The sequence below is a fragment of the Spinacia oleracea genome, chromosome 1 (assembly GCF_020520425.1).
Source record: "Spinacia oleracea cultivar Varoflay chromosome 1, BTI_SOV_V1, whole genome shotgun sequence".
Classification (NCBI taxonomy): Eukaryota; Viridiplantae; Streptophyta; class Magnoliopsida; order Caryophyllales; family Amaranthaceae; genus Spinacia; species Spinacia oleracea.
Window position 1 is genome coordinate 108,944,544 of NC_079487.1, and position 16,052 is coordinate 108,960,595.

The 16,052-nt window shown below is 37.0% G+C and overlaps 1 protein-coding gene across 1 annotated transcript; it reads left to right on the forward strand.

Annotated features, from left to right (window-relative positions):
* Positions 1-8,777: 8,777 nt before the first annotated feature.
* Positions 8,778-15,555, forward strand: LOC110795165 (alpha-soluble NSF attachment protein 2). The gene is made up of 9 exons (XM_022000149.2): positions 8,778-9,094; positions 9,709-9,758; positions 9,856-9,928; positions 11,065-11,144; positions 11,424-11,575; positions 13,511-13,670; positions 13,754-13,801; positions 14,486-14,566; positions 15,217-15,555. The coding sequence occupies exons 1-9, from the start codon at positions 8,947-8,949 to the stop codon at positions 15,295-15,297; spliced, it is 873 nt and encodes a 290-aa protein (XP_021855841.1). The 5' UTR covers positions 8,778-8,946; the 3' UTR covers positions 15,298-15,555.
* The last annotated feature ends 497 nt before the right edge of the window (positions 15,556-16,052 follow it).

Genomic DNA, 16,052 nt, shown 5'->3' on the forward strand with positions numbered 1-16,052 from the left:
GTACATGGAATGCGGATAACCTCAAGAAGTACTTTTTCTAGATTGACACTTATCTTGATTATATGTTTTGTAAAGACGTCTAGAACCTAGACGCACCATGTAACATGTTTTAAACATTAAATGAAAAATTCCCTGCAAGCCGGCCTTGCTGGGAAATCTTTATGGCTAATATGTTATTAAATTCCTCAGAGTAATGCAAACTAACGTTCTCCCTAGAAATAGAGACTAGTCGTTTAAAGGCCTAAGAAGTGGCCCAGATTAGCACCCTCACTAGGCTGATCACCTAGAACACAGGGGTTACACATTTTTAAACATAGCTATATAAAGTAGCTAAAGACCTCGGCAAAAAGACCAGGGCAGGCATCTGACGTCTCAAGTCGAAGGCGTCAGACATAATCATAGAATCAATCACAAAAAAATGACAAAAGCTAAAAAGCAATAGGACGTTCAAAAGACGCCATGTCATTCCAAAAAGTTAGTCATAATTACAAAAATTATGCACAATGCCACTAAGCAAGGCGTCATGAAAACGTGTTCAAAATAAATACAAGACGCTTAGGAGCTCTCATTCCTCATCCTCGCTGGGAACAAACTCAGGAGGAGTGCGTCCTTCCTTTTGAGCCTTCTCCACCTCAATCTGATAGGTGAGGAACTTCTCGAACCAGCTGAAGGGACGTTCACTCGCAAATTCGGCATTCCATGAAAGCTCCATACCCCTTCGGGTTGATTTCTCACCTAGCAAGGCCGACTGGTCGAGAACACTCTTTGACGAAGCAACCTCCTTGCGAGCCGCCTCCAGCTGAACCTCCAACTCCTTAAACTGAGTCTCAAGACGAGAAAACTCAGCTTCTTTCTCTTTGATTTTCTTAGAAAGGTCCTCCATTTCAGAAAAGTTCTGATCAATTTGCAGGAGACGAGCCGCGTTCTCAGCATTTTGGGAGGCCAGGGCGGTGGTCACAGCGTCAATCTGCTCCCGCCTGTCAAAGCGAAGTTTCTCCAGCTCAGCAAAATGCTGATCGCCACACTGACTGGCCAGAAGACGATGTCGAGCCTCTTCATGCACCAAAGTAGTGCGCCAAATTTTCAGCGAGTCCAGCAGAATGAAAATCTGCACAAAAACAGCAAGAGTAAAACAAAGAGAAACAAGTACAAAAAATAAAGGCATAATGAAACTCACATCCAGTGCCGAGGACTGCATGGCGGCAAGCATATTCTCGGCCGCCTCGGGGAGAGTCTCAGCATACTTGGGAGGAATGGCATTGCGCATCAACGTCATTATCTTCATGCGGTCATGAGAATTGAACCCGCCTGAAGAAGGGATCTGATCCAATTCAGCATCAATGTCTTTCTGAGGGTCGGGAATTTCTATGGGAAAAACAACGGCCTTAGAATCCCTGGGAGAGACTATAGAACTGCTAGACGAGGAACGACAGGTGGTTACTATGTTGGAGTAAAACTTACCCCCAAAATTCCTAGCTATTTCCGCCGCCCTCAGAGGAATGTTTCGGCGGACGGCTTCAGGAATCCCCGCAAGAGGATCAGCCGTCTCTACAGCTTTCTGGAATCTAGGAGAAGCGGATGCAGCCTTGGGGACGGCAAACACCTTAGGAGCCTTCGAAGCCGTTGACTTGAAGACGGGTTTCCCTGTGCCGCCAGCCCTGCGCTTAGAAGAAGGTGCCGCGTCCGTGGCCGTCTTCTGAAGAAATGAGGACATATAATTTGCAGACAATAAAGGGAATTACATAGGAAGGTTTGATCAATACCTTCTCCTCAGCAGGAGGGGGAGCCATTTGCTCTGGGATGGCTTGCTCGGCCGCCTGCTGACGCTGCCAAGCCTTATAGGTGCTGGCGTCAAGTACCTTCGCCAGCCAGGACGACATATCCACTTGGCCTTTGGAGGCATCGTCCAGCTTATCCATGGCCTCGTCTGAAAAAACAAATAAAGATGTTAGTATAGTTTTGAGGAAACAGTGAAGGACTGGAAGTATAGATACATTACCTCTCGGCAAATACGGACACAAGCCCACAGCCGAGAGGAAAACGGGATCGCCCAGTTGATCCAGATGAGGCAACCACCCCTCGGGTATGTAGGCCGTCTTGTCCTTAATGACGAGTGGCTTGGCCTTGAACAACGACGAGATCCGTTCCCAAAGAATGGCGGAGACCGGAGGGAAAGAGCTGCCTTTTCCAACCAAGTTGGGCTTGACGTTCCAACGTCTCATCCGCTCGCACATCTCCAAATTTGTGGTTTTGATGACCACCCACTTCTTCCTCCAGTGATGCCATTTGGACGTCTTCCCCATCACCGTCCGATAAGCTCCCTTGTACGTAAGAATTAGCCAACCCGCGGCGGCTTTTGAAACTTGGGACATGGAGGCGATCCTTAGGAACGGCCGGAAGGAAGGAGTAATACCTTTGAGCTCACAACGAGCGATATAGCCGAACACACCCGCCCAATAATTGGGGGACATTTGGTTCAGGCCAATGTTGAAGTTGTCCAGCAACTCCACCACAAAGGGGTGAGGGGGGAATCTCATACCCAGCTTCAGAAAAGAGCCGTAAACGGCGAATTCCCCTTCCACCAGTCCAAAGCTGGTGCAGTCCATACCAGCCGGCATACGAAACTTATATTCCGAGCATAGATTCAGAGACCTCCCATAGTCCTTCCCCTTGAGGGTGAGGAAGTTCAACCACGTCTGAAGTGGGAAGATTGCGCTGGGGTGAAAGTGACCTTCCTCCCCACCTGACGTGCTCGTCGGCGCGACATCGGTGCACTCGGGGACGTCCTCCTCTATGGGAGAAGAAGATTCTCCTTCGAATTGCTCTTCGTCCTCTATCCGCGCCATTAAATACTGCACAGGCTGAAGACTTGGCTCAAGACATGGGCATTACTTGAAAAGAGAAGGCGTCAAAGGGGCAAGTTGACGCCCTCAGTTTGATGTACCCCTTGCATAGCTAAGAGAAGAGAAGTGGGAAGGATCCAAATCAACAAACAAAATTTTCCAAAAGAAAGCATTACCTGATAGATCAAAGAGAGTTTGTGAAGAACTTTGATGAAGAACTGCAAGAACAAGGCTTCAAAGATTGTGGCGGCGCTACAGTGAACTTCGGTGGATGTAAAGACGCCGGAAATCGCCTCCTCTTATAGCTCTCAAGTAATCGCTAGAAATGAGGGGGAAAGTCACTCGAAATGGCCACTTATTTATAGAAGGGTAAGAAATGATTAACCCTGCCACGCGTCGTCATCCCATTGAACACTCCAAGAGCAGTGAAAACTAACGTCTGTTTTCACTCCTCATGAGGGCCAAATGATGTGGGCTTGAATATCTCCACCACAAGGCCCAAAGAGGCTACAATGACCAATACCGGCCAGCTGGGCCCAAGCCTAGGAAGAAGGCCCAAACCTGGTACCTAAACGAAATAAGAGCACAACCCCATTTTGGAAAGCCCATCCTCTCTGAGAAGACAGGTCCAGTTTGTAAAAGGCTCATCATTGTGGGCCAAAAGACACGTGTCCTAAATCCCCAAGGGGCACACACCCCACAGCTAGGGTTGAGGGAACAGTTCCCAAGAAACCCTAGCACTATAAATAGCTCAGATCCCAAGGTAAAGGCAATCAATTCATTCCCACCAACCGAGAACTATCTTCGCTCTGCCTTCTCTCTACAAATTACTTATCTCTCTAGCTTATACTTACTTAAGCATCGGAGGGAATATTCCTACGGGAATATTCTTGTTTTGCAGGTTGCCAGAAGTTCGTGTCAGGTCATACTTGATACCTCCGAGGAACGCGTGCCACGTCAGCACCGTAAAAGATCCCACAACAGTTTGGATTTGGGCCAAATCCAATTTCAAATTCCATGTTTTCCCAAACAAGTGAATTGGATCAAATCCATCATTTGAAATGAAATACCCATATCCAAACACACCATTAAGTTGTTCCTATTTGGGGTTTGGTGTGGAAATTAAGAAAGTGAAATCTTGTAATGATTGGGTGTAAGAGTAATGATTGGGTGTAGGAGAAAGTAATAAAGAAATGAAGGAAAGTAATAAAGAAATGAAAGAGAGAGAAGATATTTTTATTAAAGTAATAAAAAAAATCATAAAATTGGGGTTGGGTGGGTGAATGGGGAAATATGAATAAATTAAATAAGGGATGGTGGGGAAATTTATGGTAAAAAGTTATGTCCACAAATAGAAACATGAAGATCAAATATGAACGCTATTTATGAAAACATGAAGAACATTTAGGAGCAGATGGAGTAGTACATATTACATACTACTTTTGTCCCTTGAATATGGACCCCCCTATATTCTCCATCATTCGATTTAAACCCACCCTTGCTGGAATAACTCCCAAGCAAGCTCTCCAAGAGAAGAGCTTAACTCTAGGGATCCTGACTGCATTTCAAATTTTATTCCACAATCCGCCTGCACCCTGAATGAGTTAGCCCCACCCAACTCTCATCATCATCAAGAATAGCCCTATATGCAGATCGAACAGAATAAACCTCATTCTTCTGTAAGTCCCAATATACAATACCAGTTGGGAAACGAGAGTTAAGAGGTATACTCAAGACTCTTTTTCTCTCATAGCACAGAAGTAGCGAGTAATTAAATTAACATTCCAACAAGAATATTAACATCAATTAAATCACTAACCAACAATTACGGGTTCGCATCCCCTCTTGGAGAAATAATGGACCGAGATTGAGTGCCTAGAATCCATCTATCCCTCCACACCTTAACCCGTTGCCAGTTGCCAACTCGTTAAGGGTAATAATGAGCTTGTTAGACCTGCTCCACCAGCCTGTCCTATGAAGAAATCAAACGCCACATCTGCTTTCTCAGAATTGCAGCATTGGACATTTTAAGATCTCGAAATCCTAGACCCCAAGGCCCAGTTACTCCTGAGCTACATAATTTCATTTGCCGGTGTTTTTAAATTCACATATCCTGATTTACATCCCGTGAGAAAAAATAAAACAAAATTCAATTTTCCTTTTAAAAAAAGGGAAATTCCCATTAATACACTTGTACTATTGGCTTCTGCCAATGATACACTTATTTTCAATTATATTGCCAATGGTACACTTAAGGTATTGACTTCCTTATTATCATGACTTATTCCATTAAATATTTAACAATGGTTAACTGGGTTAATTTTTTTTTAAAAAACAAATAAATCTCACATTTTCTATGTTAGTACACATAGTAGTATCATAGTATAATACCACAAACTTCAACAAATTCTTAACCGAGTACATCATCCCCCCTCAGTTGTGGCTATTTCGTCCACTACCAATCAACTCACAAGTAAAATATCGTTTCTCATTGGAAATTCGGAGAAGGAATAACATAGTACACACATGAGATACTAGATATATTAAAAGGGAACTACATTCAACATAAAATGTTAAAAACAGAAGGCAACAACATTCAAGGATGTAGCCGAAGATGTAAGCACATATATCCAACTGTGAGGGAAGCAACCAAGCTGTTTAGGACTACTTGACAACATTCACCAAAAAATCCAGCAAAAATGAGTATTATGCCTTTAATTTTTTTTGTCTCAATTAACCATAAAATTTGATTTGTGGTTGAAATTGTGTCGGTTGAGTACTAATTTGAGAGTTCACTTGTTGTGAATATCTTGTTGTGCCTTCCCCTTTTGGACCCAACTGATGATGTTCTAGATGCGATGTGGCTACTGGTGCTGTAAAACTGTGTATAGTTTTGTTTAGGTTTTTAGATGACAAAGGAAGAAAAGAGGTGGAAGGTGTTTTTAGGATTCTTCATTCAAATCAAAGTGTTATGTTTTTTTCTTGTTTTTTTTTTTTTTTTCTATTTGTTTTTAAGCAATGGTTAACCGCAATTAAACCATCTAATGAAAAAGTTAATCGTAATAATATTATAAATATATTATTGACAAGCCAATTTATATTGAGTGCGTCGCTGGCAAAACGTACAGATGTACTAAAGGGGAATTTTCCTTAACAAAAAAAAAGCAATTCTAACACATCATCATAATGCTACATCATTTGACCATTCAGCTCTTGTTGATTAAGAAAATCTAACGTCCATATTTTTTAAAATAGTGCCATAACTTTAGGAGTTTAGGCCTTCATTCTTTTTCCTCCACATCTACCAACGCGCGGATGGTGCAGGGGCCTGCACGTAGATCTACGTGCACCTGCACCAAAACGCAAAAAATAAAAAAATACAAAAAGAACATAAGAAACTAAACAGAAAGAACACAATAGAGTAAACGAAAAGAACATTAACCAAAAGCTGAAAAGAACACTAATGTTAAAAAACTAAAGAAAATGTACAAAATTGAAAATAACATATTCTCTCTTCTGATACACTATAAAAAGAACAACTATTTTACAAAAAGAACATCATGTGAAAAATGCAATAGAAAAAAAAATATTATCGATAATATTATAAAAAATTAAAAAACAGTAAAAAAAGTTAAAAAGTTAAAAAGAACACAAAATAATTAAAAAAAGAACAACAACTTTCTTAGAAAACACAAAGAACAAAATCAAAAGAAAAATAAAATAACAAAAACTCAAAAAAATTTAAGAAAAAGACAACAAAAAAAAGAACAAGAGAACAAAACACATGAAAAAGAACAACATTTTCTTTTTCCTTATCAAACAAAAGAACAGAATGAAAGGGACGAAAAGAACAACAAATCTATGTTCTTTTATTAGTTGTATTTGTTCTTTTCAAACCAAACCACTTAGTGTTCTAATTAAAAAGACAAAAACGACGAAATTTTGATGCACTTAAAACGAGATCTATATTTAAATGTATTTTTGTTCTTATCCAACGCATCAGATCTATGTTCTTTTATTAAGTGTTATTTGTTCTATTCAAACGATTTTATGTTCTAATTAAAAAAAGACGAAACGACGATTTTTTGATGCACTTAAAACTAAATCTATATTTTAAAAAAAAGTATTTTTGTTCTTTTACCACGAATCAGACTATGTTCTTTTTTAAGTGTTATGTGTTCTTTTCAAACCATTATATGTTCTTTTTTTAACAATATATGTACGTTGATATAAAAGAACAAACTATTTTGATTTAAAAGAACAAACTATGTTGATGCCACAATAAAAGTAAAGTTGTGAAAAGAACATTACAATTTGAAAAGAACATTAGAGAAAGAACAAGGAAACGTACCTTAAACACTTGATCAACATTTATCAGGAGCAGCAATATCTTTTAATAAATCTTAAAAAACTGTTCTCAATCCTCGAAAAATATCACGCTCTCCAGATATTCCCTTGCTTTGAAAACTAGCCAAATTGAACTAATGTTTTTCTTAATTCACTCATTTTTCAACAAAGGAGAAACATTCAGAAGGAATTTTAGAGAGAGGATAAGGAGAAAATATATTTTTTACTCTTTCACTCACCATCTCATTCTTTCTCTCTCAAAAAATCTCTCTTATGTTGAGAGAATATAAATCCTCTCCTCTTTCGGTCTCTAAAATGTATTTATAAAATGACTAATGGTTATGATCCATAAGTACAATTATTATATATATAGTTGCTGAAAAATAGAAAATGAAAAAATAGGAAGTAGAATCAAAGAATAACAGAGAAGGAGAAAGAAAAAATTCTTAAAGAGTGCATAATGAGAACTATGCACGTGTTTTTATTTTGTTCTTTTAACAGAATATTATAAAAAGAACAAATGAAAAGACTAAAAGAACAAATAGAGAGACTAAAAGAACAAGTCAAGTACCTTGTTCAACAATAATATATGATTCGGAAACATCATTTTCATCATTCTATTATGAATTATCAAGCACATTATTCATAATATCTGAAAAAATAATAGGTTAACATGTATAAAACCAAGAAAAAGAACGCAACCAAAAGAACAAAGGATAAATAAAAAGTAAGAAGAAAAATAACACAATAAAATAAAAAGAACAAGTTATGAAACACAAATGAAATTGAAAATAATAAAAAAAGAAGAACACAATAGAATGAAAGAACAAATTATGAAACGAAAATGGTCTATTTTTCTACTATAATGAAACTGTTCTTTTAATACGAGCATAAAGAAACTGTTCTTTTAATACGAGCATATGTTCTTTATTACGTAAAACTGTTCTTTTCTGGAAAAAAAATCGTAATTACATAATCCAAATCTTCAAAATCAGCGATTTCAATGAAATCAACGTGTTGTTACATAATTTGATTCATTAAAATCATCAAAACCACCAAAACTCGATTATTACAAAAACAAAATCATCAAACACACGATTATTACAAAATCAAAATCTTCAAAACCTAGAATTTATTTTTTCAAAATTGAAAAATTACCTTCCAAAATCTGATTATCAGCTGCAGAATTCAGATTTGAAGAAGAAGAATCGATTTAATTTGATGTTGAAGCAGAAAAATCAACGAATTTTTGGGAATTTTCACTACTTTCTCTCTCTAAGAACTATTTTAGAAAACCTAGTTCATACTTTCTCTCTCCTCTTCACAATTTGAGTTCAAAACCTAAAATCTAGAAAAATATATATCGCAAGAAGAAAACAAATCGAATAAAAATCGCGAAAAACAGAGCTGAAAAGAACAGAGCCTTTAATGTTCTTTTGTTCTAGGGTATTGTTCTTTTGTTCTAGGAAAATGTTCTTTTGTTCCCAGGATTTAATGAAACACGCGCGTTTTATGTGTTTTTTATGTCGTTTTGTTTCAGGTGCACCTAGAGCACGGTGCACACGCCTGCACCATCAAATTTGCGCACATCTACTCAAAATTTCATCCGTCCTAATTTCAAGTGTTCAACACTTCTAGACTCCCATCGCATATACTCATCTCACGCGCTGCCCCAACAAACACCTTGGAAAAAGCGCCCACCGAAGAGAGAAAACAAAATTAGGAGAGAGAATTTTTTTTTGCAGAGAAGACAACAATGAGCAATTACTTAGCGCAAGGAGAGGAATTCGAGAAGAAGGCCGAGAAAAAACTCACTGGTTGGAGTTTTGGATTTAACAACAAACACGAAGATGCTGCTGAATTGTTCGAAAAGGCTGCCAATTTTTACAAACTTGCCAAATCCTGTATTATTTCTTCCATTTACTTACCGATTAATCAATTATTTCAATTATGTTGGTAATTTCTTGTTGTTGATTGACCGATCGATCATCAGTTTATTGCTTATTGATCTGTTTTTGCCGATTGTCGGATAATTAGGGTTTATGGTTACGGAGTGTGTTGAATCATGCTTTTTTTTTTGTGTGTGATTGGTTATTGTAATTGGTGTCGTTTTTAGTATCAGCATTGGTTGAAATTGTTGATTGTTTTTATTGATTTTTGTTTATAGACATTTGATCATCGTTATGTAAATCATGTCAATATCCGCATTTATTTGTTTGGATTGAATTGTTGTTTTTGTTATTCGTATTTAATAGATCTGATCGTGTGATTAGGATCCATAGGCTTTCAATTGAGTAATGGTAAACACTTTTCGATGTCGTTGATTGTAAGTGGATCTTTAAAACATTGCTAGAAATACAACGTATGGCTGCAAGCCTGCAACTTATACCAGCATGCAATATAGTTGTTTCTGATCGTATGTGTAATTGGTTAAGTAACAGTTTACATAGTCTGAAGTAGGAAAGATGAGTTGTTTTTTTTATAGCATGCTAATTAATGTATTATTGGTGAATTTCAGGGGATCAGGCCGGTGCCGCATATCTTAAGTTGGCAAACTGTTATTTGAAGGTGAATATTGTTTTCATAAGACTAGATTTTAAATTGAAGTTTAGTTGGCCAACTGGTATTTTGCGCTCGTTGTAATGGTTTTAGTTCATGCATGCAGGTGGATAGTAAACATGAAGCTGCCAATGCATATGCTGAGGCAGGTCATGCCTATAAGAAGACCTCATCCAAGGGTAATATGAATTGAATGATTTATGGAAGTATGGAACAGTACATGTTAATTGTGATTGCTTCATGAACACGCTGATTCATATTCTAGGAGATTTGCATTGATCTTCACTGTTGTGACAGTGCTCAAATTTCTCTAGTGACATAATTAATTTATTTCCTGTTATCTACAGGTTTTCACCTACGTTATTAACATTCAACAAACTCACTAAAATTTAACAATTATCACTAAAGTGCCATGGTATAGATACCTAAAATGCTGAAATATCAGTTTTAGCCATTGTTTTTTTACATGTGAACGCTCTATTTAAGTGCCTTGAGATGTATCGTCAACTCATTATAGGTTGTTGCTCACTTTATGATCTCCTGACAATTTCTTTGTTTTTGCACAGTTTACTAGTTAAGTATTTTCTCAGTCAGCTAAAAATTAAATAACTGGAACTGAATTCTGGAATGCTGCAATCAATGCCATAGACTTGCCAACTGTTCTCATATCCTATCTTAATTAGGGGTATCTGCCTGTTCTTAACAGAATTAGACTAGGTTTTTCCTCTTTGTAAGCAGGCTTTGTCAAGGCTCACTACATCAAGTACCTTTTCCTTAGAGAGAAATGGGAAGTTAGTCTAGTGATATTAGGAAATAGCCTCTTTGGAACTGGCAACTCCGTGTACATTTGCCCAAGAAGCCTAGACCCTGGAATATGTAGGTGCATCTTTCACTTTGATTGATGGTTTAGTGTGGTTTCATTTGTATCATGAACTGTTAATGATGTATCACCACGTAACAACCAGGTTTGATCTTGTAGCCATAAAATGGTAAATTTTTTTACAGGTTAATGACTGTATTTTATCTTTGGGAGATTTAAATTGCATTGATTAGTCTGGAAGGAAAGGCAGAAGTATTTGTTCATATTGTATGGGACTGATTTGCCGATGTAAAAATGCATCCAGTTGAGTTGCACTATTCTGTAATTATAGGGCATTCCCTAATGGCCCTTGTTAATGGAATGTTGCAAATTATGTTCGTGTGGCTATCACTAAGATCCCAGTCCCACTAGTTATGATATCTAGGCTTGTCGAGCTAGGTAACAACATTTTGGTTGGGACGAGTTCTAATCTTTTCAAATCTCTATGCTTTGCAGAGGCGGTATCTTGTTTGGAGCAGGCTGTAAATAGCTTTCTTGAAATGGGAAAACTTAATATGGGTGCTAGATATTGTAAGGTAAACTAAATGGTTGAAAGTTGGTTTTATCTCTATTTGGTTGATACACGCATTAATTTCTTTCTGATATCTCTATATTGTCTTTATTAGATTATCAGCTTTTTACTTTGTTTTTAATTAAGTCGATTTTGATGATGATTAGAATCTCTTTCGATTGTAATTTATGAATATGTACATTATGCGTGATAAATTGCACAGGGTTCATTATATCCTTTATTTGAAAGGGATAATGACAATCTCGTTTCTCATTGTCCCTCATGATTTATCTCATTTGCACAGGAAATTGCCGAAATATATGAGACTGATGAAAATTTGGAGCAGGCTATTGCTTGGTATGAGAAAGCTGCAGATCTTTTTAAAAGTGAAGAGGTGACAACCTCTGCAAACCAGAACAGGCAGAAAGTTGCACAGTATTCTGCACAGTTGGAACAGTATGCTTTCCCCCCTCCATCCTTTCTTTTTGAACAATTTTTTTTTTTTTTTTTTGATAAACAAATTAATTCATTGATAAAATGTCATACGACATCTACATAAAGATTTCAATCTAACAAATACATAACAATCGAATCAAATAAAAACTTCCTTTCACCATAGCTACGATCGTAGTATATCAAACATTCTGTATACCCTCTTTTATATCGCTGTGATTTACAACCTTCATTGACGAGGGGGTCTATAGATCTGTTGTAGCCGTGACAAATATGATTTCCGTCTGATTCGTCTGATTGTAGTCGAAAGATTGACATCCTCTTCGATCCCGCATAAATCTTTACCAAAGAAACAACCTGACTAAACTAAACACACAAAACTTAACTAAAAACAAACTCACCATAGGGGTACTTACTACACTGAAACAATCAAACCCACCATAGGGTTACTTACTACACCGAAACTATGTAGTTTTATTGAGATCTAACGCAAAAACACAACAGAATTGAAAGAGAAGGGGCGGAAATAACCAAATTTTCGAAGAAAATTGGCTATTTCCGCCCTAGAAAACCCTAATTTTTGTAAACCCTAAAAAGAGAGAGAAAAGAGGGAGAGAGGGGAGAAGCGCTAATTTTAACAGTACCCTAATTTGTAAACCCTAATTTTTGCTTCTTTTTGAACAATTAAGTGTTGCTCTGCTCGTTAATTCCTGCTTGGTCTACCTATTCAGTATGATTTATGCTACATGCTTTTCCCAATAATTGTGGGACTGGCATGGTGGTAGGAAAGTGGATCCATTCATTTGTTTATTGCTAGGAACAACTTATGCTTTTACTGGAAAGTTGTGTCAACGTTATTGGTCAACCCTCTTTGTTCGACCCTGTATATTTATGCTAGAGCCTAGAAGTTCAGTGGAGATCAGAATTTGATTATTTATTGAACTGTTGGATACTTGGATAATTGAATTTGTTCTGTTTGTGGAACTTCTTGGCATATAGGGCAGTGGGTACTTATGTGTGCTTTTCTGTACAAGAATTTATATCTTGAGAGTTGATCAGAAAGTTACTTATGACAATGATGTTCCATGAGACTGTAGTTCATCAGTTAACCTGGCAGATTGTTTGTTAGCTAGTCTCGCTGCAACTTGTCAATCATATTCTGCTTAGCTGTGATGCAAAATGGCTTCTGCCAAGGGAGTTTGGGTTGCACAGGAATTGTAGTTTCATTTTCGAAGGTGGAGGTAATGGAAGTATTAATTTTGTTCTCCTTGGTAAATTGGTGACACAATATGCCAATATCAGGTTGTTAGGCTTCTTTAAATGTCATTTGAATGGATACTCCAGAACTTTCCTTTTCACCTCCTTTTTTGCGAGTTTCTGTTGGGCATGGGTAGTTTATTGGGTTTTCTTCACGCTCTAAGTTGCATAAATCCATCTGTTGCGCTCATTTCCTTTGTTTCCAATTGCCAAAAATAAAAAGTACCTTGGAAGCCTTTGTCGGCAATCTCAAAAGACACACATTTGAATGTTTTTGACTTCCATTCGTTCTCCATTTTTATGCCTCAAGATTTCTCCTGGATCACCAAATAGAGTGCTCTGCATGTGGATTGTTCATGTTAGGAAAGCTCCTTAATCACAAATTACTGGCAATTTGGACTTTGGTACTTAAAACTGCAGGGCATTTAAACTCAGTTGGTTAGACGATGATTAATGTGGAGTATTGACATGATTTGATATGCCATTTTTGAGTTGTCCACCCTATTCCTACCTGAAGCATCTCTGCGCACCTTTGTTAAGTCTGGAAGATGGATTTTAGGAGTACCTTTCCTCATATCATGTACTGCTGCTTTGCCTTTAGTGTGCATGCTAAAAAGGGATCAGTTACTGTATTGATGAAGTGAATTTATAGTGTAATTATAAAGTGCGTATTTCATTCAGGTACCCAAAGGCAATTGAGATTTATGAAGATATAGCACGACAATCTCTGAATAATTCGTTGCTGAAATATGGAGTCAAAGGTCACCTTCTCAATGCCGGGCTTTGCCATCTCTGTAAGGGAGACGTCGTTTCCATAACCAATGCATTGGAAAAATATCAGGTTTCTTTTCAACTTAATTGTAGAAACTGTGAAGTTTTGCATTGACATATGGAATTCTCATATTATTGTTCTTGAACCATCAGGATCTGGATCCTACTTTTGCGGGAACACGTGAATACAAAATGCTTTCGGTATATCTCCAACTTTCTGTGCTCGTGTTGTTTTATGTTTTCTGTTTGTATTATTTGTTGGCATATTGATCCATGTGAATGTATTTAGAATTAGAATGGTTGCATTTGAGAGGAAGGATTGGGTAAGAGAAGTGGGCAACGTAGTGTAACACCATTGCTTATTTGCTTGAGTTATAAACTTCTAATAATGGACATGGGTGGACCTTTTGTCCTTGCATGGCTAAACTTGAAAAGATTGCAATAAACTACTAATCTGCTGAAACAAACGGCTACTTCTCCTCTAGTTTCTCATTCCATATCTTCTTAGCGTCCTCTATTGGTAGTGAATTAATTAATCAGTAAGTATCTTTTAGATTCTTTTGCAATTTGAAGTTCTTTTTACTCCTTCCAGCTGGAAATGATTGTCAGATTCGTTATTTACACTATTTTGGACGTCCCTGTAAAGTTGTCAAAATAGAAATGGTTTATTTCCATGAATATCTTACTAAAGTTGAGAACTGGGGAGAGTGGGCATCCCACAGCTGTTATGAAGGGTCTTATTTTGTGAAGTTGTGTTATTTTCTTAAAATACATGGCCAGTGAATCTTTAGGATAACGTGACAATTATCTAAGGTTCGACTGGATTACATTGTTAGCTATGCTTGTTACTCCAATAGAGATTTCTATGTTGTTTTGTGGTTGCAGGATTTGGCTTCTTCAATTGACGACCAAGATGTTGGAAAATTTACGGATGTTGTGAAAGAGTTTGATAGCATGACCCCACTGGTATCATTTCTCTGAAATAAGAAGCCTTCATTTAATGTTCCTTCGAATGAGCATATGCATGGGCCTCTTCCTGAAATTTAAAATGTTCAATTACATATTTCCATTGTCATCCTAAACATAATTCACATACATCCAGGTTAAAATGTAAATAAGAGCAGTAAAATTGGTTACAAAAACCTTTATGCTTGAAGAGTCAAAAGTATTTGAACAAGTTTATTGTGTGTTTAATGCTTAGAACAAAAGAAAATTGCAAGTTATTAAAGGATGAACTGCTGCAATTGGCAGGATATTGAAATTCCTGCTTATTAGATTAATTAGTTTATAGCTTAAAAACCGTATGTAGCAGTTTTGGGACAATCCATGCATACTACTACTGTATAGGGTTACCTAAAGTTTCTCATTGGTGCTTCCCCTAATTTTTTCTTGGGACATTTTTGCTCTCCCCTTTTGCATCTTAAAACCTCCGAGTTTAAATAGTTGCTGGATAAGGCACTCGAGTCTCATGCCAGTATATAGTCATTTCTCGTATGTGCTCGTCTTGAGTTTGATCTTACAGTGGTGGGTTTGTTTTCTGGAAATGTATTTGGAACTCTTTTTACCATGTGCATTGTTGTGATTTTTTCTGTTTCTGTATTTTGTTTGATGCATAGGACGCGTGGAAGACAACTCTACTTCTAAGAGTGAAGGAAAAACTGAAGGCCCAAGATAACGATGATGATGATCTTACATGAGTGATTTCTTAAATGGCTCTCAACTTTTGATTTGTTCCATTTAGATAAGAGTGCTGCCGTGATGTACAAATGATCTTCAGTGACTTTTTAAGCATTGACTATGTATGTTTCATGTTGGAGAAATTATTGATCTACAGATCTGGTGTTTGTGATTGTATTTTAGTCTAAAAAGAAGAGGGTTTATCCTTGTTTTACTGGGATGGGTTTTGCCTCTCATTATTGGACATTTGACTAATGTGAATGTGATTTGTATCATAAGCAGTGGTGTCTAATGTCAATGTGACAGTGCTTTTGCTGTTGTCAATACTCTTAACATCTGCAATTAGAGTTGCTAACACCACGCATGGGGCGGTTAAATTTTCAGTACATTGTGCAAGATCGCGCTTCGTTCTATTCAACTTACTTTAACTTAACCTATCGTAAACTTATCTATTCGTATATGAACTTGTTTAGCAAAACATAACCTTAATTGCACTCGTTAATTAAAAAATCCATACAAAATTACTTTGGAAATAAATGTCATGTTTAATTTACCTTATTATTCAAATTTAATAACTAAATAAGATTACATCAGTGAGAATCTATGAACAAAACTTTTTCTAAATGATTTTCATTTGTTTTTAAATTCCTTATAAATTCTAAGGATTCCATAATTTTGAAACATTCAACAAACTGAAAAGAAAATTCTCAATTAAGTTTGTTTATACTATATAACCAGCTTGTTTATCAAGTGAATGACAATGATGACCGTTTGT